General features: G+C 46.4%; 1 protein-coding gene across 1 annotated transcript in view; it reads left to right on the top strand.

The window, feature by feature from the left end:
• Thsd4 (thrombospondin type 1 domain containing 4) overlaps positions 1 to 22471 on the top strand; it is a 564519-nt gene that overhangs the window by 269228 nt on the left and 272820 nt on the right. Inside the window, exon 7 of the mRNA XM_036194378.1 lies at positions 1163 to 1299. Within this exon, the coding sequence (XP_036050271.1) occupies positions 1163 to 1299 (137 nt within the window). The remainder of the gene's footprint in view (positions 1 to 1162; positions 1300 to 22471) is intronic.

Raw genomic sequence — 22471 nt, 5'->3', positions numbered from 1 at the left:
TGGAGACGGGATTTCATGTGGCCCAAGCAGTCTTCGAACTCACTGCGTGTCCTGGTTTGCCTCCTCTTGCTATAATAAAGACCATGATCAAAAGCAACTGGAGGAGGAAGAGGGCTTTGTTTTATCTTCCGGCTCACACTCCATGTTGAAGGCAAGTTAGGACAGGAACTGGAGACAGGATCTGAAGCAGAGACTGGGGAGCAGCGCTGCTTGCTGGCTTGTTCTCCAAGATCACATTCAGCTACCTTTCTTACACCTCCAGGACCATCTGCCCAGGGGTGGCACTGCCCATGGTGCGCTGGCTTCTCCCTCCTCAATCATCAATCAGAAAATAAAAGGCCCTGCTGGCTTACGTATAGGCCAGTCTGGTGAAGGCATTTTCTCAATTGAGGTTCCCTCCTCCCAAATGACCCTAGCACACTGGGTAATCATGGAGGTGACCTTGAATTTCTACCTTTGGAGTGGTGAGGTTACAGGCATGTACCACTGTGTCCTACTTATGCCATGCTGGGGATCAAACCCAGGGTCTCATGCTTGCTAGGCAAGAGTTCTACCAACTGATCATATCCCTAGCCACATCCGCAGTACCCCATATAGCTTTTAAGTTCTAAGAGAAAGCATAGCAAAGTGTGAAAATTACATGCTCACCACATTTGCCAAGTCGTAGACTATAGCTACAAACCTAAAAAAAAACATGGTGGCGTGTAGAAGCAGAACCATTATTTACATGGTGAGACCTTTAAAAAGTCCTTTACAGTGTTCTGTCAGCGTTGAATCTCTGTCATACACCAGTAGATGAAGGGACATGCCTGCCCCAGCCTGTCAAATGCGGGAGGCCTGGCGGTGTTCTTACAACTCTAAGAGGAACTGGAGAACAGACAGAAAGTAAATTGGCTGCTGCCAGGCTCTGGAGGAAGGAGGAACTGAAGAGGCAGCTAACAGTTGTGAGGCTCCTTTTGGGGGTAATGAAAATGCTTTGAAATTTGATTATGGCAATTGGTTGTACAACCTTGACTATACTAACCCTACTCTGGTCAAAACAGTTAATTTTATGTTCTGTGGAGTTTATCTCCATAAAAAATACAGGTGGAAGGGTGAGGATTGATTCTCCAGAGGTGAGATCACTCATACCTTGTCTTTGTTCTTTATTATTTTTTGATAGTAAAAGGCAATCGCAAGTGTGAGTTGAACTGCCAAGCAACCGGCTACCGCTTCTACGTACGACAAGCTGAGAAGGTCATTGATGGCACCCCCTGTGACCAGAATGGCACAGCCATCTGTGTGTCGGGACAGTGCAAGGTAAGTGCCCCTGGACTTGGGAGTTTGTGCTGTGGGTATTTAACCTGTGACTGATGGTTTCCCAGGACCGAGATGGGCGGGCTCACCAGCTCAATGCTTTTGGTTTTTGACAGTAGTGCTGGGATAGGCCAGCTTTTCAGTCACTAAGTGACTTATTTTCACTCTGCATGCTTCAGAGGGGCCTCGACACTTGACGGTCCTTCCTGGTGAGGTCTGGTACCCCTTCCCCACATGTGAAGTGGGGGTTGTAGGAAGGGCGTGGCTGAGTCAGTTGGAAACGGATGGTGCCAGTGTGCGGGTAGCATTTTAAGAGAATGGTGTATTTTAGCCTGCCTCTCCCATATGAGGCAAGCTTCCAGAGGAACGTTGTTGAGTGCCTTGTAGAGCAGAAGACAGACTTTAAACAAGAAGTCCCTCACCTCCTCAGGCTTCTGAAATCTACTCTAAACTCCCCACCCCACATTCAGTGGGATGTTCCATGGTGACAGAAAGTGCTATTTAGTTAAAAACATGCATCTTAAATAAGAGAGCACAGGCTTCATAGCCACGTGTGTCTCTACCTGGCCCTCTGCCCTCCTTTCATCTATAAACATGTCTCTGGAGCTAAGGCCTAATTGGAGCCCATGCAAAAGAGGCCACAATTAGTTAGTGCACCGTGGCCAGCAGGATTGGCTTTCATCAGGAGAAGCCCTTCGGCTAGAATGTTCTTGAATGTAACTTCCTGTGTGCTTAATATCAGAGCTAATAAAGTGTGACTTATATATCTCTATGTACAGCCTCTTCCCTCATCATCTTCCAAAACAAAAACCAAAACCACAATCCTTGTGTGTTTGTGTTCGTGTATGTGAATGCAGGTGCATGCCCCTTCCACAGCACATGTGTGGAGCTCAGAGGAAAACTCGGGTATCAGTCCTTACCTTCTACCTTGTTTAGAGGCAGGGTCTCTTGTTCTGCTGGTCTTCCAGCCCTGCTGGTCCATGCTTCCTGGGATTCTCCTGTCCCCACCTCCCATCTCACCGTAGGAACACTGTGAACTTCCACATCTGGCTCTGTGTGGAATCCCTGGTTGCACAGCAGATGCTTTACCCACTGGGCCATCCTTCCAGTGCCCCACCCCCAATGGCTTAGAAAGTTCTTTTTTAAAAGTGAAACCCTTGCTAGTATGAATTAGCTTTTCTGTAGAGTTTAGCCTCAGCATCCCATTGTTACAAAGATTCCTGCGTTCTCGCTTTCCAGAGTTATATTACGATGTTAATCTGTAGAGAAGATGCATCCATCAGTGCCGTTTTGATGAGAAAGTTTCAAATAAAATGTAAAAGAATTTTCTAAATGCAGTTGGTCATCTCAGATGGAGAATTAAGGAAGTTAAGAAAGATGGAGGCTCTCCTTGATATCTGATGTGAATGAAATGTTTTTGGAGGAGCCAAACCTGTAACAGGTCTTTCTTTGGACTGCCAGCTCCTGAATTGACACAGAGACTTTCCATTAATTATGAATGCTTGGCCTTAGCTCAGGCTTGTTCCCAACTAGCTCTTAAAACTTAAAATTACCTATTTATATTAATCTACATTCTGCCATGTGGCTTGTTGCCTGTCCTCAGTACCATATGTCCAATTTCCTCTGCATCTGGCAGATAGCAAATCTCTCGAACTTCAGATTCTTTCCCAGAGTTCCTATCTCTCCCCGAAAGTCCCGCCTATCCTTTCTTGCCTAACTATTGGTCATTCAGCTCTTCATTAAACCAATCAGAAGGTGCCTTAGACAGATGAAGTTAAACAGACACATCTTCAGTGTACAGAAAGATTATCCCAACACAAACAGCCCAGGAATAGGAGCTCTACAAAGAACAGGCCACTTCAACATCCAACAGGGTGAGCGTTGGTGTTGCTGTAAGCCAGCAAAGAGCCCTCTGAGGTTTGCCATGTGCTGAGCCCTGTGCTGTATGTTCTGTGTTTTAAGTGTGTGTGTGTGTGTGTGTGTGTGTGTGTGTGTGTGTGTTATGTTATCTAAAGTGCTTAATTTTAAAAAATTATTCAATAAATTTTCTTAAATATATGAATGAATAAGCAAACTGAGAAGTTGTTGGTAAACCTCTCTTGAAAAGAACCAAGAATATGATTAATAGAGGATTATGACTGTGCAGCCCTTGCTCTGTTCTGAGGACCTCCTAAAATCTGAATGATGTGAGTGGACCTGGCCACAGCTGGCCAGGCAGGTGCCTGCTCCCTCCCTCCCTGCTCCTGTGGTATGCACCCCTCCTAAAGCTTCCTCCGAAGTCGAAGAGGGTGGCCTACCCTGCGAGAGGAAGAACTGTCTTTGGTCAAGAGTACAAGAGTAGCTGTGCCTCCCCTGCTAGAAGCCTCAGACAAGCTGGAAAAGTCCGAGTGTGAAGTGGTGTAGGGTAGCCAAGCTTCCAGGGCTCCAGCAAATGAAGCATTGCCTGTGGCCATGTGCCCTAAAAAATGTTAAAGCTGAAACTGAACATAAAGCTGGTGAATTTCCCTAGTTATTTATTTCTTTTCTGTTAGGCATTATTTCTCTCATTTTTAGCCACTTGGACAACTCCCTCACATATTGAGTCTGTCTTGATTTCTTGATTAATATATGCTTGATTTTACTTACGCACACATACACACACATGCGCGCGCGCATACACACACACACACACACACACACACACACACACACACACATGCGCGCACACACATTACAGGGATCTCTTGGGTCTTGTCTTCTTGAAGGAAAGAATTCAGTCTAGAGTCATGGACAGTCAGAGGAGAAGGTCCCTGAGTGAAGCAAGCACTCCAAAGAGAATCTGGGAAACAACCCAGTGAGTTCAGTGCCATGAATGGTAAAGAAATTTTTTAATGAATATTTATATGACAGGTTGCGTACTCACAGCATAAGGTGACCTTTTGCCTTCCCAGATCATCATGGACAGGATATCCCCTTTAGGGGTTTTCCTCTCGTGATCTTATGGGAAACACACCGAGAGTCGGGGAAGTGTAATAATAGTGTGGTGGAGTATAATAACAGTGTGGGGGAAGTGTAATAACAGTGTGGGGGAGTGCAATGATAGTGCAAATGATACTAAATTGAAGTCCAAGTCTTTGGATGGTAGAGACCCTTCTGGGGTACACGTGTACGGGAAATGCTCTGATGATTTAGTCACTGACACAGCAGGAGCACTGAGCCTGCAGCTTAGATGGTTTCTAACCAGAGGGCCACTTTGACCGGGAGGCCCAGCTATGTCAGGCTTCTTCCCTTACCTCCTCTCTCTGCCTACCGGGTATCACACAGCACTCCTAGTTATCCTCGGTACTACACATCATTATCTTTCAGCAGCTAGCAGATCCCTGCCACATGCTGGGCTTAGACGCTAGCGCTAAGCCAATGAAAAGACTAACACATTTCCTACCGCCCTAAGCTTGACGCCTGGCAGACATAGGAATAAAAAGCCTGGGAGTGTGGCTAAAGAATCACCAAGTTGGATGAGTTCTTGGCAGTTACAGGGTCCTGAAAACATGAATAATTGTGGAAAGCCTCATTAAGTGGAGTGTCACAGGGGAGTGTCTGAGGAGCACAGGGTCCAAGTGACAGGTGGAGGCAGTACCTTTGACCTCCAGCTGCCCGGATGGAGAGACCTGGCTCAAACGAGGTGCTCAGGGGCTGGCAGATGTTGAGGTGCCTGGTTTGTGCTCACTCCGGCTCTCTGCGTATAGTTAATCTGGTCTCTTCATGGGGCTACCCTAGCTAACTTCGTTATCTTTCTGAGCATGTGCTGGCTTTAGCAGTGGAAACCTCCACTAAGTCATTGTCTAGGTCCTGACAGGCTTCCCCTGGAAACAGGATGATATAATGAGTCAGGAATAGAATACGAGGTCATCCTGGATGTCCAAAATGAAACTGGGTCTATGGATAAGATTGGGGACAGGATGTCCAGAGCTTCCCATGTGGTCCTGATGGCCCCTCCTAGGCTGGAGTACATGAGAGAGAGCAAGGTTCGTGGCCCTTTCCCATGGCTTTCTGAAAAGATGGGGATCTTGCAGTGTTCTATCTGAATTGGCAGGGGTGGTACCTGATACATAGTACTAGGCAAAGAAGGGAAACCTCCACTGAGGCCCTGCCCCTAAACCAAGCACAGGCTGGCACTGGGGCTACTATCTGTCTTGGTACTGGGGCTACCGTCTATCTTGGTACAGGATCCAAACAGCTACACAATGCTTATTTGATACTGTCACACCTATAGGTACTGTCCCCAAGGCGCGACATAAAATATCAGGGTTTCAGAGAGCTATGCAGGGTCTGGACAGCCCATGCAGCCTAGTCGGACTAGGAGGCTAATGTGCACTGTGAAAAGCTCCATGGCCAAACGCAACTCGGGGAGGAAAGGGTTTATTTCAGCTCACAGTTGTAGTCTAGCATGAATGGAAGTCAGAGCAGGAACTTCAGAGAGGAACCTAGAAGCAGAAACTGAAGCAGAGGCCGTTGGACTGCCCCCCCCATCAATCATCAATCGAGAAAATGCCCAACAGACTTGCCCACAGGCCGATGTGATAGAAGTGGTTTCTAGATTGAGGTTGTTCTTCCTAGATGACTCTAGCTGGTGTGAAGTTGGCAAACCCTCGCCAGCCCAGGTGAAGTACCCGCTTCCTTTGGGTTCCTGTGCATGTTCCTGCAGAGGCAACCATGTCATCTGCTGGTAACTTGTGGGATCGGACTCTTATTACTATGAGTATAGTGTGCTTAGCACACTGATGGCTGAGGTGGGGCCTGGCTTGGACGTCTTGGTGAAGATGTGAAGGGGACATCTGTCATCTCAACACAAACTTTAGGCATCCCCTATAAATTGCTGTCAAAGTTTGAGTGAGCCAAATTTGATGGGAAACCTCTGGAAAGACAGACTGGGGTGCTGCACACCTCGGTAAAAGTCAGACATACAGGACACAATTTTTCATTTCATTTTTCCATACATGGTGTTGCCCCAAGCTGGCCATGAACTCACTAAGTAGCTAAGGATGACCTTGAACTCCTGCTCCTCCTGACTCCATAACCTAGGACTTTGTGCTTTTCTAATATATTTTGTGTTTTTTGGTAGTCAGACATTTATCTGATTTAAACATCAAAATATTACCCTTTCCCCCATGTGCCTGGTACCCCACCCTGCAGGAGGAAACAGCCACCATTTGATAACATCTTTATGTAGACAGGTTTTTATGCATTTACTTGCCAATTGATGTTTATTGCTTTCCTTTCAAACAGTCGTTTTATTGCATTTTCCATTTACTGTGTGTTTATATGTCTCTGTGTACGCATGCGTGTGCCATAGCTCACAGACATGGAAGTCAGAGGACAGCTTGCAGGAGTTGGTTCTCTCCTTTCCTCAGGTAGGTCCTGTGGATTGCTTTTTCCTTACCATGTTTTAGGGGATCTTTCCATCCCGGTATCTAAAGCACATCTCCATTTTACACTTGAGTGGTATTGGATGGTATAGCAAACCATGATGAGTCACATGACATCTTTGACCATTAGCGCAATGCCATAAAAAGTGCATATGTATGTGGTGGCTTCATTTACATGTTTACAAGCACCTGATAAACTCTCAGAAGCAACGTAAGCGTGTTTACATTGAACGGGTTGGGGAGATAGCACAGAAGTTAATAACACTTGCTCCTGAGTAGGGAACCCAGTATGTATATTATAGGACTCATCACTGCCTATAACTGCAGCCTCACGTGTGACACACACACAAATAAAATAAATCTCCTTTTAATAAAGGATTGTATGTGTGGATTTGCGATTTTAATAGCTGGCACATGGCAAATTGCCCCCTAGAGTGATTGATGACAGGGACTCGGCTCCTACCACCACCAACTGAGGCCATTTTTCATAATCTTATTGGATTTTGCCAGTCTAATAAGTGAATAATGGTGTCTCTGTCTACCTCACTTTGAGTGGGATGGTACATCTTCATACCTTTAAGGACCACTCAGAGCCTGGACTAGGATAAAGTGGGTGAGGTGCCTGGGATAGGAAGCTTGAGGAGGCACTGGCTGATGGGCAGAGTCTCCTTAATGTGTGCCCCAGACTCCTGACCTGCCTTGCTTGGTCCAGCCTGCATGAGCCCCCCTGACCCAGGCATCGCTGTTTACATTTCTCAACATGATCTATGTTCTGCAACCTTTGTGCATTCTTTATTCAGCTATCGCAATAGGGATTTTTCATATGCCAGACATTTCTATTTTTATGGTATAAATTGCAAGAATATTTTTAGGGATGGGGCCAGGTAGTCCTTTGACCTGGGCTTTTGCTAATGGGATTTTTTATCTTTTTTTTTTTCTCATGCAGAAGTTTTAAATTTTGTAAGTGATGAATTTATTGGTTTTTTTATGATTAAGGATTTTGTGCCATAGGACTTCTACACTGTGAAGTTATAAAGAATTCTCAATCTGGGTATGGTGGTATGCATTTCTAATTTTAGCACTCAGGAGTCTGAGGCAGGAGGATCAGGAGGCTGAGATCAGCCTGGTATATGTAGTGAGACTCCCTCTGATATGTTTCTGATAGTAACGTATGGTTCTAGGCATTTACATTCTTACATTTTATATTAATCCCATTGGGTTAATGGTGCTTCTTATGAACTTGATTGTAGGGAAGTATGTAATAAAAAGCAGATATTAGATCCCCTCCAGACTAGAAGAATCCTGTGTCTTACTGTGTGTTTCCGTCTTTATAGATAGGTCAGGTCATGTCACACATCAGCTGAGACTTTGGGTGCCTGAGGAAATGACTTTTTTCCAAGGTTGGTGCATGAAGTTTTCTAGAACTGGTTGATAGTGACATCTAGTGGTCAATGATGAAATTGCATGTCCTTTAGATCAGCCCAGAAGGAACCTATCCTGAATTACTGTTTCCGTTAAGAGATGGCAATAGACTAAATAGAGCAAAATGAAATAAATGGAACTAGATTTCTGTGGCTAAGAACTGGGAACACTCAAACTAGAAGAGTGAATTCTCCTTATGTCAACAAGAGCCTTACACAGCACCCGGACACTTTATACATACAAATAAACTGCTGCCCAAACTTAATTCTAAATCAGTAAGTTAAGTGTTTAAGATCAGCTTTATGTTAGCACTTCCCCAACAAGATATGAGTATAAATATACTATTCAGGTGCCTGGAGTGGGTCACATGTGCCTCTGAGAATCAGTCTGTAAACTTGGGAGGCTGACGCCGCTGTGTACAGTTTTTAGAAAATTAAAGGAGATAGTTTGCCTTGTGGAGGGCCGGAATGAGCATGGTGTGGTAGTCAGTGCTGAGTGACTGTGCCGAGGGTGATGGTGGTGGCAATGGCAGCAATAACAGTGACATCAAGCCAGCGATGGTGTGGCGATGTGTCCATCTGTGTGGGTAGCGGTGACAGTGGTGGCTGGGTATGGACATTGTCCTGGGTATTGTGACTGGATTCTGGGATCAGAGAGCCTGAGGAACCACTTTATTTTTTAATTTTTTATTCTTTAAAAGATTTATTTATTTATTATGTATACAGAAGAGGGTGCCAGATCTCATTACAGATGGTTGTGAGCCACCAAGTGGATGCTGGGAATTGAACTCAGGACCTCTGGAAGAGCAGTCAATGCTCTTAACCTCTGAGCCATCTCTCCAGCCCCCGAGGAACCACTTTATGATATAAGGAAAAATAAAGAATGTGTAAGATGCAGATAAAGGGAGCCACCTGCTTCTCAGTCTCTGGAGTAAGGAAGGCGGCTGTGGGGGACGGGGTAACCCATCAGGGCAGCGTAGCTGAGCCTGGCCAGCACCATTTGCTCCTCGACTTCTCCATTCCCCACCCTCATCAGTCTCTGGTGTGTCTCTCGGATGTTTCACACGCCTGCGCACTCTGATAAGCGGTGATCAGTTTGAGGACAGAACATTGATCTTAAGAGCTTAAGAGCTGTTGATAGAATTGACTAATATTTGGAAACTGTTAATAGAATCATTTAATATGTGGGAAATACAGGGGGCAGAAACAGGGAGGCTGATGTTAACCCAACCTGGGCCGACTTTTCCTACACTCTTCCTGTAGATTTGAGGTCTTTCAATGTACAAAGCCAGATGGGAGGAAGTGGAAGGGTTTCCATTTTCCTTACTGAATTCCAAGTATTTCTTTAGTGGAGGGAGGCTGGACGGAGCCTGACGCCTGGCCTGTGTTCCTTCCCTCCCTTCCTGTCTGACTTCTCTGGCTTCTCGTAGATTCCGTTGAGAACGATAAGGTGAATGAGCTGTCCCTGCTGCCCCAGGGACTCTTGACCTGGCCTGCCCAGCTGACCAACCGGGGTTTGACCTATAATAAACAGAAAGCACTCCGTTCATGTGCAAGAGGGCTCCTGGCATTGCTTGGCCATTGACTTGGGTTAGGGAAGGGGCAATGCTGACTTTCGCTGGGAGGAAAATGCCATTTGGTTCTCAAGGAAGAAAACAAATAAACAAACAAAAAGCAAGTGGTGTAAAGCAGAACCCCCAGCCCTTGCCCCTGTGTGTTCTCACTGGCGCGCCCCCTGCTGGCAGTTTTCAGAACTGCACCATCCTAATTTTTTTTTTTTCCATTTTAAATGCTTACAAGATGTTCTTTTTGAAAAGTTTTTTTTTTTTAAGTGTATTCAAAGGCATGTTCTGCCCCCATTCACTCTGAAGCATGTGCCGCTTAACTAGCACACTCTGTTGGATTCAAACACAGTGAGTAAGATTTCAAAAATTTTAAAGACATGTAAAAGATGTCTTCTAAGGCTAATTGGTTTGTTTGGAAGAGAAGAATGTCTGAGGCCAATGTTAGAAGGAAAGATAGGTACCTCCTTTCAACTTGAAATCTGGCAATCCCATAATCACCCAAGCTCAAGGCTTTGATCTTTAGCTAATACAAAAAACAAGCAAACAAACAAAAATACGAAGATGGCCGGGATGCAGCACACTGGAGAGAATACTTGTCTCGCATGCGGGAAGCATTCCCAACACTTCCTAACACTGGGCATAGTAGTGGACACCTGTAAACCCAGCGCTACAGAGGTGGAGGCAGGAGGATCAGAATTCAAGGTCATCCTCCAATCGGAGTGATTTCAAGGCCTACCTAGGCTACATGAATGAGACCCTGTCTCTAAAAGTGGCCGGGTTGGGGGGGGGGGGTCATAAAGATATGAAATGGCCTCTCCTGTGTGGAATGCCTACTCTTTTCAAAGCAGTGTCAGTACACTGTACATGCATGGTGACTAGCCAGACAGGACAGAGTGGGGGACACTGAGTGTCCAGGCTGAGTTAGAGAGACTGACAAGCTGGAGATGTTGGTGCAGAGGTGAGGATGTTTCTGTTAAAACCGGACTTACTTCTTTCGTTACCCACCAAGCTCTCCAGAAGAAAACAACCTTCCCATCAACGATGGGTTGTTGTTGTTTGTTTGTTTGTTTGTTTGTTTTCTGTCTTCAGGAACAACAGCGGTCAGCCAGGCCAGATATAGGAGCACCAGCCTAGAGTCTTCCTTCCCTCCCATGGCATGAGGCGGGAAGGAATGTGCTCCTTAGCAGCTGTGCCCTCCCCCCCCCCCTTAAGTCTTCATCAGCGCTGTGTAGAGAAGCAGGTGGCTTTCCCCGGGCCTTTCTGTCTCTGATATTGCTCTTTCTTATACACACTTGCCAGTGTTGTCTTAGGAAATATGAATCTAAACATGTGACTCTCCTGCTGATGAACTTCCAGAAGTTTCTCCATGGTCTCCGGTTCTCCCTTGACTGTTCTGGGTCATTCTGCCCCAGTGAGCTTTCACCATATTCACTGGCCCATTGCTCCTGGTTTGATGTTTTTTTAAACCTGTTACCTCCTTCCACATCTCTCATGTCTTCCATGCCCTGCTCCTGCTTCCATCTAGAGTGTCTTGATACGTCTGGCTGCAGGTACAGAAAATCCCGCCCTAAGTGTAAACAGCAAAGATTCCTTAACTCATCTGGTGGTTCCAGAGTAGAAAGTGCAAGTTACAGTATCATGAGGACAAGAGTCCCGTTTCCACTCGGCCAGCCCTGGAGAGTGGTGAAAACCAAGGTACCCTCAGCGGAAGAAAACAATACCCAATGGGTTGGCAAACAGTGGTATCTACTGAAGCCTTCCCTCTCTTTTGATAAATTCCCCACTGCTCAGCTAAGGAGCCCCCTTGACGAGACTTCTCTGACCACCCCATCCTTTACCAGTGTTGCCCTGGAGCTGGTCCCACCAGGCCACCCAGTCTTTGAGACAGGGCTATCTTGAAAAGCACAGATCCTAGGACACTATCACAAGCCCACACAGCAGTATTTGTTGACTAAAAACCCACAACTGGCCAGCTCTGAATTGGACCATTAGAAAAGACTTCCTGCCTGTCACGGAAACTCACCTGAGTGTTTTACCCACAGGGAGTCCTTCTGCCTGAGATAGGCCATGGTAGAGGAAGAGCACTGAGCCCATGGAGATGCCTTTGCAGTTCATCACGGGCCCAGTGTCCTTCAAAGGGTCTTCCTCTGCTGTTTGCAGTGTGTGACCACGTGATCCAATGAGACTGTTCTACTCCACTGAGCCCATGTCCAGGCGGGAGGAAGGGCTTGAGATACAAGCCCTGTCCATGGAATCTGTGTCTTTCCAAGGATCAACACAGCTGTCTTAATCCCTCTACCCAACAGGCTTGTCCCTTGGTTGCATCCCATTAGCCAGACATGGCTTTAGTTTGGTGGGACCATTACCCACACAGGCCTTGTCAGGTTCTGTTAGGGATAAAGAGAGCTGGATGCTGGATGACTTGGTAGTGTCACTTCCAAGGAGTCTTTTGTTTTGAAAAAAAGATTCATTATTTTTATTTATGTGTATGAATACATATTTGCGTGTATGTCTGTGCATCACGTGCATGTCTGGTGCCCACGGGGACCTAAGAACATCAGATCCCCTAAAACTTGAATTATAGATGGTTGTGAGCTTCCACATGGGTGCTGGGAATTGAACTCAAGTCCTCTGGAAGAGCACTTAACCACTGAGCCATCCCTCCAAAGAGTCTTAAGATGATTTAACTTCATTATTTATTCTGCTGGCTTGAAACCAAATAACAGCCATTTAAAGATGTCAAGTAGAAATACTGCACATAATCCTTTTAGGAATGGCTTTTAAGTCATGTGACCCACTATTTTACTTTCCTATCTGTTGCTATGACAAACACCGTGGCCAAAAGCAAATTAGGGAAAGAAAGGATTTATTTGGTTTTTGTTTCCAGATCACAGGCCATCATTGAGGGCAGGAACTTGAAGCAAAAACCATAGAAAAATGCTCACTCAAAGGCTCATGATCAGCTAGCTCTCTCACGTAGCCTAGGGAACAGTGCCACCCACAGTGGGATTGGCCCCCCTATGTCAGTTAACAATCAAGACAGCCCTCCCTGCTTCAGATATGGCCACAAGTCAATCTGATATGGGAAATTCTTCAATTGGGGCTCCCTTCTCAGATGACTCTAGGCTGTATCAAGCTGACAGTTAAAACTCACTAGGATATCCACTGCTCTAAGCATATAGACGACACACTGGTAAGACTGAGGTCCAGAGAGATGTCATTTGCTCAAGACAAAAATCAGATATTTTAGTGACAGACTATTAGGAAACATCCTATTCTTAACTTCCAGTAGAACTTCGACATCATCTGGGGAATGAATGATTTTAGTGCATACAAAAACAAAGCAAACAAACAAAAAACTTTGCAGTCATAAAAATTGGATTTATTAACTTATTTTTCCAATTTCACATGGCATAATCTTCAAAAACAAAAACCACAGTTACCTGGCTTGCTAGATACAGTCCGATCATGAGGGTGTCAATGGTGGTCCTTCCTGCTTTCTGTACGTGTAAATAATTCTTGGAACCTGAAGCAAAGACTTTGCCCATGGAGACCTGCAGTTACCTCCACTGACACCTAGATGGCGCTCACACATTGAGTGGAACTCACATGGATAACTTCTAACTGCCTAGAAGAAACACACATTTTTGAATAAAGGTGGTGGAAAGTTCAGTATTAGTGGCTCTCAGGTGTGGCTGGGTGGATGGATTTGGCTAAAGGGGAGGTGGTGAAAACTGAGAACTGCCTGTAACACACCCAGTGATTGTGCAGACCCCATTCTTCTCCCTCACTGCAGCCATGCAGACAAACCATTCTGTGGAATGGCTGGTACTCCTGGTAGGGCTTCAGCACTACCCAAGACACCTAGAGAACCCAATTGCATCTGTCACATACCCTGACGTGGTCATCACAGAAGACACTTATCAGGACTTTGTTCTCCAGGTGGTGTGTGTGTGTGTGTGTGTGTGTGTGTGTGTAATTAGCAGTTAAGGGTTGGCTTTTAAATTCCTCTGTCAACATAAATACATATTATTATCCAATACTACAGATCTGCAGTTTTTCCTGGGGCTGTATTGGACACTGCTTCTATGTGACAATTCAGTAAAAAGTGGAGCAAGAGAGATGTAAGTGCCAGTCCAGGTCTTGTTCCTACAACTTAACTTTACAGTCTTACCCAGGGTAATTAGCATCTCTGTGCTTTAGAAAAACAGATTGGTGACGTTATAATGTCGCGATGATATATAAGTCATGATGACGGCAGGTAGTTCCATCGCCTGCTATGGCAAAACTAGGAAAGAAAAGTAGGCAAATATTTTCACCATGTTCTGACATGGAAGTCCCAACATTCAGTCGTGTTATTTATTTCTTTCTAAACCAGCACTTTAGAATCACTATAATCAGATTGTAAAAATGTACTGGGACCAAAGCAAGACATGAAATTTGGCCAGAGCCTAGACTCAAGCTGAGCTAGTACGTTTGAAATAAGGCTTCATTGGGAGGATTTGGTTTGTACCCGAAACAAAACGACTAGAAAGGGAGAAGCAGGTCCTTGGAACACCATCCCACATCTGTAAGATCCACTAGGCAAGCTGGTCGAATGGTTGCCTAGCATTCACAAGGCCCCAGATTCCGTCTTGGGTGCCTCACAAACAGGGCGTGGTGGGAATAATTCCAGCCCTTGAGAATTGGCTACAAGAGGATCTGGAGTTTGAGGCCATCCTCAAAGGAAGGAGTACAGGGCCAGCCTGGGGTACATAAGAGCCTGTCTCCTAAAAAAAGAAAGAAATATCCATAGCCAGTCTCCACCTCGTTCTGTGGTCAGCTTCCACCACGTTTCATAAAAGCGTTTGCAGACGGGAAAAATCACTTAAGATTTAAAGAAGAAAGAGAAGCTCTGAGCAGCATCCACGTGACACCACAGTGCAAAGCGTGAATTGGGGATCTGACCCGAGACAGTTCTCCAGCATGGAAGTGAGTCGCCTAAGGGAGTTGTGTTTATTGAATCCAGATGAAATCAGAGGCAGGAACAGGGAAAGAGTGTTTGGATTCAAGACAAGTAAATCCAGCAGCACATCTGAAAACTCGGGGGGATAGTGGGCCTGTCACCACGGCAGTGACAACCAAGGATGTGGAGCCACAGCAGGAATGGAAGACAGGGGGAGGGTCACCCTGCCAGTGCCCTGCAGGAGGCAGCTGGAGACTCATTCTTGCTCTTCATTCGCACCCAGCAGAGCTGTGCCTGCACAGGGAAAACCAAGGCACGGCGGAACAGGTGACCCTCAGAAAGCACATAGATCCCGTTGACATCCAGCTTTGCTCCCCTGGAAACAATGTGGTTTCTGGTCCCAGAGCATCTGCAAAATGGAATTAGTTCTTCTTACCCCGGAAGTAGTGTAAGCAGTGTGAATTGGCCACTCATTGGAGTCCATGATACTGCGCGTGTTCAGAAGTGAGCTAAGTTACTCCCAGCTCCTGTGTCTACCTGATAGGTGTGGTGGAGACCTGGGCATGAGGCAGGGAGGGCATTTCTTCTTCAAGCCAGTTGTCGGTGTCTGACTTTCCGACCTCTTCTGTGCCGACTCTTGGAAAGGTTCTGCTCTCTTGGGGGTCCTCCTTCCTGCTCAAGAGTCCCTTCCCTTCCAGATCTCCACCTGTCCCCTGGGTGGAATCAGCAAGAGTCACAGTATACCAGGAAGCCTCGAAGCACTTTGACCCCAGAGGAAAGGTATTGATCCCTGCCCTTCTCCATGGGCTCTTGCTGGCTTGCTGGGTCATCGTGTTGTGGAATATGCCCATGACTGGGCATCGCCTCTGTCTTCACCTCATTTATCCCAGCATGGTCTCTGTAACTCTAGGTCTACTCACAGCACAGTGGAGGACTTGATGGGCTCCGGCCTTCCCTCCCTCCCCTCCTCGATAGTCAGCGTCACCTCTGCTCACACATCCCCGGGCTGCCTCCTATTCTCAGGTGGAAGACGCCCTCCAATGGAGTGATGGATAGTATTTGGAGAGGAATCCCTGAGCAAGCTGTTTAGGTTAAGTGTCCTTTTAAGAAAAGATAGTAGAGCAGCTGGAGAGATGGCTTTGAGGTTAAGAGCACTGACTGCTCTTCTAGAGGACCTAGATTCAATTACCAGCACCTACATGGTGGCCCCCAACTGTCAGTAACCCCAGGTCTAGGGACAGCTGATGCCCTGCCTGGACACCAGACATGCGTGTGGTACACACACATTCATGCTGGCCAAACATATAAACTTAAGAAAGAAAAGACGCCAGAGATCTTTCTGCTTTCTGTCTCCCACTCACACCCACTGAACATACTTGCTACTCAGTGACTGTTTCCTGTGTTTTGAATGGAGTGACAGCTATGAGCTTAGTACCATAGAAACAAAGCCAAGCTACATTACCGTAACTGTCTGTATGTTGTTGACTGTTTTCCTGGTCCTGAAAGAGGGAAGTATGTGCCATTGAGACATCTCTCATGAGACTCATGGACACGCACATTTTAGTAATTGTCACTAGGGTTAGGGCAGTGGCTCAGTGAGAAGAACACTTGTGTGCAAGTACAAAGACCTGAGTTCAAACCTGCAGCACTCATGTGAAACAGCCGGATGTGGTCGTACATCTGTCAGGAACCCCAGCACCAGCGGGACAGATACAGGAGGATTGCTGGGCATCCTGGCCCACCAGCCTGGCATGAAGTTCGGTGAGAGACCCCGACTCAAGGGATTAAGGAAGACACTAGCAGAACAGGGCATCCGGTGTTTGCCTCTGTCTTCCCCACACATGCATGGGCATGTGCACCTGGACACACATGTGTGCATGCAACACACGAAGGGTCATTAGAACAGAAGGGTCGAGTGGAAAATAACCCTCAGAAATGTGCATTGAAAACACTTCCTTCTCCTGCCCCTCTAGGACAGGAGTTTGGAAAAAAGAAAAAGAAAAAGGAATATGGTTTTTAACGCTCAACTCAAACAAGGCAGTTAGTATGTCGCTGTAACTGGATAGCTTTGAAAGGGAGGTGGGATCATCCCTGGCCTGGGTCTGGGAGCCTGGCTGCCAAAGAGCGAGGCAGCCTGGCCTCTCTCCCAGCCAGGAGGCTCCAGGGCCTGAGGAACCCCAGCCCCACGAGTGACACCTCGTTCTTCAGACACTCTAATTTATAGTTAACGCCTTTTAAGCAAACAAGAGGGAGGAAAAAAATCTGGTTCATATTACAACAACTTGCAGTGAAGGGAAGTCTAGGAGTTCAAAGGAAAAATGTCCCAGGAAAAGCTGAGGCTGTTCAAATTCATTTGGAGTGGCCAGGAAAGTAATTGGAAATTAAAACTAAGGCTTTCTCCATGTGATGCTTTCTCTCTCTCTCTCTCTCTCTCTCTCTCTCTCTCTCTCTCTCTCTCTCTCTTTCTCTCAGCTTCTCTCTCTCTGTCTCTGTCTCTGATCAGCAATCCTTATCACGTAGTTTATGCCAAAGAGCAACCAAATGAATTCACGTTGTTGCTAAGACTTATTTCATTGGAATATCAGAGGTCCCCAAAACTCAGTTAAAGGGACAGAGAAGTGTGTGTTCTCGTTTCAAAGCCAGACCCCTTTGGACCCTCCATGGCTTTTCTTTTTTTGGGGGGTATGCATCTTCTCTGCATGGATTTGAGGTGTCCTCCCTTTACCCACACACTCCTTTGCAACCTTTCTCTTCCCTGGGCAAGCTTGCTGGGAAGCTGTGTATCGGGAGCGGAGAACGATCTCAGACTGAAGCCTGAGCTGCTGCAGAAAGGAAGGTGTTACTGCAGTGCCATCCCAGGTAGAAGGCTGCAAGGCTGCAAGTTGTATGGATGACTGTCTTAGTTAGGGTTTCTGTTGCTGTGGCGACGAAACACAGGTATGACCTAAAAGCAAGTTGGAGAGGAAAGGATTTATTTTAGCTGGCCAGGACAGGATCCTGGAGGTAGGAGCTGATGCAGAGGTAATGGAGGGGTGCTGCTTACTGGTTTGCTCCCCATGGCTTGCTCAGGCTGCTTTCTTATAGAACCCAGGACCACCAGTCCAGTGATGGCCCAACCCACAATGGGCCAGGCCCTCCCCCAATCAATCACTGATTTAAAAAATATCCTACAGCAGGATCTTATGGAGGCATTTTCTCAACTGAGGCTCCCTCCTTTCAGATAACTCTAGCTTATGTCAAGTTGACTTAAGACCAGCCAGCACAATGTCTCATTGAGGGGCTTGTCATTTAGACCTAGGAGTGGTGTCTTGTGTTTCCGTGACGTGTTGCTTTGGGGGAGAGCTCAGGGCAGTACTACCCAGCTTTCCCTTCGGTCACTCGCTTCCTGTGTGGGAGGAGCCTGTATCTTAATGAGCAGCTGTCTTTCAACCTACCACAGCAGCTCTTCAGCCAAGTGCCTTTTATTAGTATCTTTCTCTTTGCTGTGACAAAGTGCTGGTCAGGAGCAGCTTAAGGGAGGGAGGATTTGTTTGTGCTCAGGGTTTGAGGGTCCAGTTTACCGTGACAGGGAGTGTGTGGCGAGGAGGGCTTAAGTCAGCGGCAGCATCCACACTCGGGAGGTAGAGCGCCATGAATGTTTCTGCCCAGCTTGCTTTCTCCTTTGTATTCAGTCCAGAACTCCAGCCCAGGGGATGTTGCTGCCGAAGTTAGGGTGGGTCTCCCCACCTCAATGAACCCAGTCTAGAAACTCCATCACAGACATGCCTAGAGGTTTGTTTCTGTGTTGATTTTAAATCGCACCATATCCATGTTGCCACACGCACGCCCAATCGTCAACTCTAGGGCTTGTCCTTCACCTTCAGCAATCAGGCCATAATGCATTGCTCTTCTCCCTGGCAGCATGATGCCTTCTGCGGGGTAGACGTGAATTTGGGGCACAACTCTTTTATACGAACCGCAATTGGAATGAGAGGCAAGGAACAGACATTTGGCTGAAGAAGACCCTGAAATGAAACGGGAGGTGTCAAAGGCACAGTTGGTGTCTTCACCCCGGTGGCCCTGGACTGAGGCAAGCAGGCTCACTATACCTGTGCTTTTTCCTGACAGTTCTGTTCCTCTTGAGCAACAGGGGCTCTTATGGACCCCACCCAGACTCCGTGAGCTCGGGTGCCTTCCTTTGTGAACCTGCCAGAGAGCCAAATGTTCATCAGCCCAGCTTGTCCCACTGACCTTTCCATCCGTGCCATCTTCCGCACACTGTGTCGGGATTGACTTCCCTGGAAGAGTGGCAGTGCTGTTTTGCCATTTGGGATGGGCCGGAGGAAGGCGGGCTTGCCTCCTCTCTGACCTCCCGGGGTTTACTTTGGGTTGCTTACATAAATAGATTGGAAACATTCCCTACTAGGCACCCAAAGAACCCTGAGGTAGCAGCGCTGTTTGTTCATTTATTTTTCCACCGTGTGTACCCCCCTCACTTCACACTGCAGCCTGCCTTAGGCCTGTAAAATTTTATTCCCCTTCCAGAGAGAATTTTTGCTTGCAGTAGAAGGCTCCGCCTGAATACATTGGTAAAATAGCCAATCGTGGTGACATATGTTTAATCCCAGCACTCACACCGGAGGCAGAGGCAGGAGGATCTTGGTGAAGTGGAGGCTAGTCAGGGCTGCAAGTGCTATCCTTGGTAAGATAGCGAAGGGGCCATGCTTCCTGCAGACCAAAACCAACCAACCAAACAAACAAAAGGCCTGTTTTCATCACATCAGGGGCACTGAGTGACTGTGAGGGGATGCCAGGCTGTGAGCACGTTACCTGGCCATCTTACCCAACCCTAGAACAATTTTACAAAGTACATCTATCACAATCCTAATTTCTTTCAGAGGTGGGAACCCATTACGCACAGTAATTGATCTGAGCTCTTGAACCTGGTAGAAGTGATTGGCTGAGAGACTTCCAAGTCTGGGAGTACCACACCAACACTGCACAACTTTGAGACAAGGATTTTGTGGCTTTAATGCACAAGGAGATATAGGTTGTTTATCTTGTTATGTAGAGAGAAATCCTTTGGATTTGGAGCTCAAGAGGATTAGTTTTAGATTTTATTTTAGTATATTATAGTAATGGTACTATAAGCAACATATTTCCCTTTCGAAATGTCAGTGTTCTTATCTCTAGCATGAGGGCAATTCATTTTTAAAGACTACATTAGGCCAGGCTGTGGCAGCACATGTGATGTACTCATACAGTCCAGTGTACCCTGCTGGCACTTAGTAAGCATGTGCTGACTTCTGAACACGCGCTTCCTCACCTGTAAAAACATAGTGCCCACTTCTGGGAGCTGTTATTAAACTCAAATAAAGCAAGGTGCCAAAAGAACCCTGAGAACAGCAGAGCATATTATCAGTATTACATGACCATGTAATCATCCTCTGAAAACCCTGGACCCCCTGGAGCTTTCTACAAGAGAAATTAAGCAATTAAGAATATTCTGTCCACTCGTAGATGTTATTAGAAGAACCTAGTGTCTGTGTTGAGGAAAGTTAAACAAATCAGAACTCAGCCTCCTTTCACAAGTTACCACTCTGGGTTTCCACCCTGGCATAGGGGCCAGTTTCCTTAGTGAGCAGCTGTTCTGATGCCTGCGGGTAGGATGGCTTGGCACGAACTCTCTATTGAGTTGGTAGTTCATTTGGAGCTGAAGGAACAAACTGACAGAGTATCATAAAAATCATCTTTCTCTCTGTGTGCGCACATGTGCAAGTCCATGTGCAGGCCAGAGGGCAATGCAGATGTTGTTCCTCGGGTGCCGTCCACATTGCCTGTTGGCACAAAATCTCTCACTAGCCTGGAACTCACCTAGTAGGCTAGGCTGGTTGGCAAGCATACCCCAAGGATCCACTTGCCTCTGCTACCCCACACTAGGATTGCAAGTTCACACTGCCAAACTGGCTTTTTAAATGCAGGTTCTAGAGATCAAACTGAGGTCCTCGAGTACTTTACTAACTGAGCTATCTATCTCCCCAGGCCCTAGAACCGTATCTTTTGTAGAGACCTTCCAGGCTGACGTCTAGTGTATATGTTCTGAAACTCTAAAGATACGATCAGTGGCCAGCCCACTTCTGTTTTAGATTCTTCACCACCACTTCTTTCTATTTTTTCTTTCTCTTTTGTGGTGAGAGCAATAGATATGTTGAGGCAGGATCTTGTTATGTAGTTCAGACTGGCTTCCAGCTCATTGCATAGTCCAGGCTGGATTTGAACTTATAACCCTTCTGCTCATCTTGCTGCTCAGTCACAGATTGCTGGGTTTATAGGCATGTGTCACCACACCCCACTTCACACAATCTTCCCTCTCCACTGGAGCCAAGCTTTAGCTTTGCATATCTTCTGACCACTGACCCTTGAGATTTCCCCCCTTGGAACAAAACCAGATTTGATATTCCTTCAAATACTTGAAACCCCGTCTCATGGGGGTCTCCTTGGTTTACTCCAGGCTTTACATTCCATGTTTGTTCAGGGCTTCTCTTCTTAGGATAGTGTCCAAATCCCTTTCACGTTGAGATCCATCTGAAAGCGTGGTATCCATTCATTTGCGAGACAAGTATTTGCTGAATGCTATCTATTGGCAAGGTGCTGTGCCAGGCCAGATGTCTGAAAGGACAGAGTGGAACAAGCGAGACGTTCTTCCCAATCCATTGATTTGTATGCTATTCTTCTGTTATTATAACCAATGATTCCATTGGCTTCCTTTTGCTGCCATGTCAAACTGCAACATTATTTTTGGCTGTGATGAACTAATATTATCTGTGTTTGTTGAAGGAAACTGTTGGCAGTTTGGGACATCCCAAGTCTATAGGCATGTAATTGATTTCTTTGAATCTAAATAAAAGGCTTCACATTTAGCCCCGTCCAGTTTCTTCTTTGGTCCAGCCCCCTGTTCCAGCCTGTTGAGTTCATTTTGACATTTGTTAACTCTTCAATCTTGATTTCATCGTAGTATTGGTTATTTCTCCCAGCTCTGTGTCCTCTGCGGTCTTGATCGGCATTGATTCCTTCAGTGTTGCCTCCAAGTTGCTCACTGTGATCAGGAGTAGGCTAACACAGCGACAGCACCTTTTGGCAGGCCCCCGGATGCCTTCCTTCCCCTTCCTTCAGCACTGTTGGAGAACACGTTTGCAGCCAACTCCAACTCGTCCAATTATACTGTCATCTGGTCTGCATTTCTCCATCTTGTCCACAAGAATTTCCTGAGAGACTTTGCCAAATGCCTTGATTAATCAGTACATTCTGGGTCTCGGACAGTCACAGTCGTCGGCTGTTGTGTGACCTGCTTCTTGCTCCAGAGGAAGAAAAGGGATAGAGAAGCTGGCCGTTGTTTCCTCAGTTTGAGTTCCCTAGCCTGCAGATGAGAACGCGGGGTTCATCAAGGTTGACTGACTCGTCCTCAGACTCTAGGACCATGTCTTACCTCATGGCTTGGAAGTATCATTAACCAGGTGTGATGCCAAGTTCTGCCAGCCCCCAGTCAGTCCTTCCTTCTGGCTATCCTGGCTCACTTTTTAACCTCATTCTCTCTAGTGTGGTTCCAATCTCAGGGTTATGGACTTTTCTAATCGAAATCCTCACCTAAGCAAGAGTTTATTTATTCATTATGTACATAGTGTTCTGTCTGCACGCCAGAAGAGGGCATCAGATCTCATTATAGATGCTTTGTGAGCCACCATGGAGTTGCTGGGAATTAAACTCAGGACTTTTGGAAGAGCAGCCAGTGCTCTTAACCTCTGAGCCATCTCTCCAGCCCCAACAAATAATTCATTACATATGCAAGGTCCTTGCAAGATA

This window comes from Onychomys torridus, chromosome 7, assembly GCF_903995425.1.
Source record: "Onychomys torridus chromosome 7, mOncTor1.1, whole genome shotgun sequence".
NCBI classification, from domain to species: Eukaryota; Metazoa; Chordata; class Mammalia; order Rodentia; family Cricetidae; genus Onychomys; species Onychomys torridus.
This window is presented reverse-complemented; position numbering and strand designations above follow the sequence as displayed.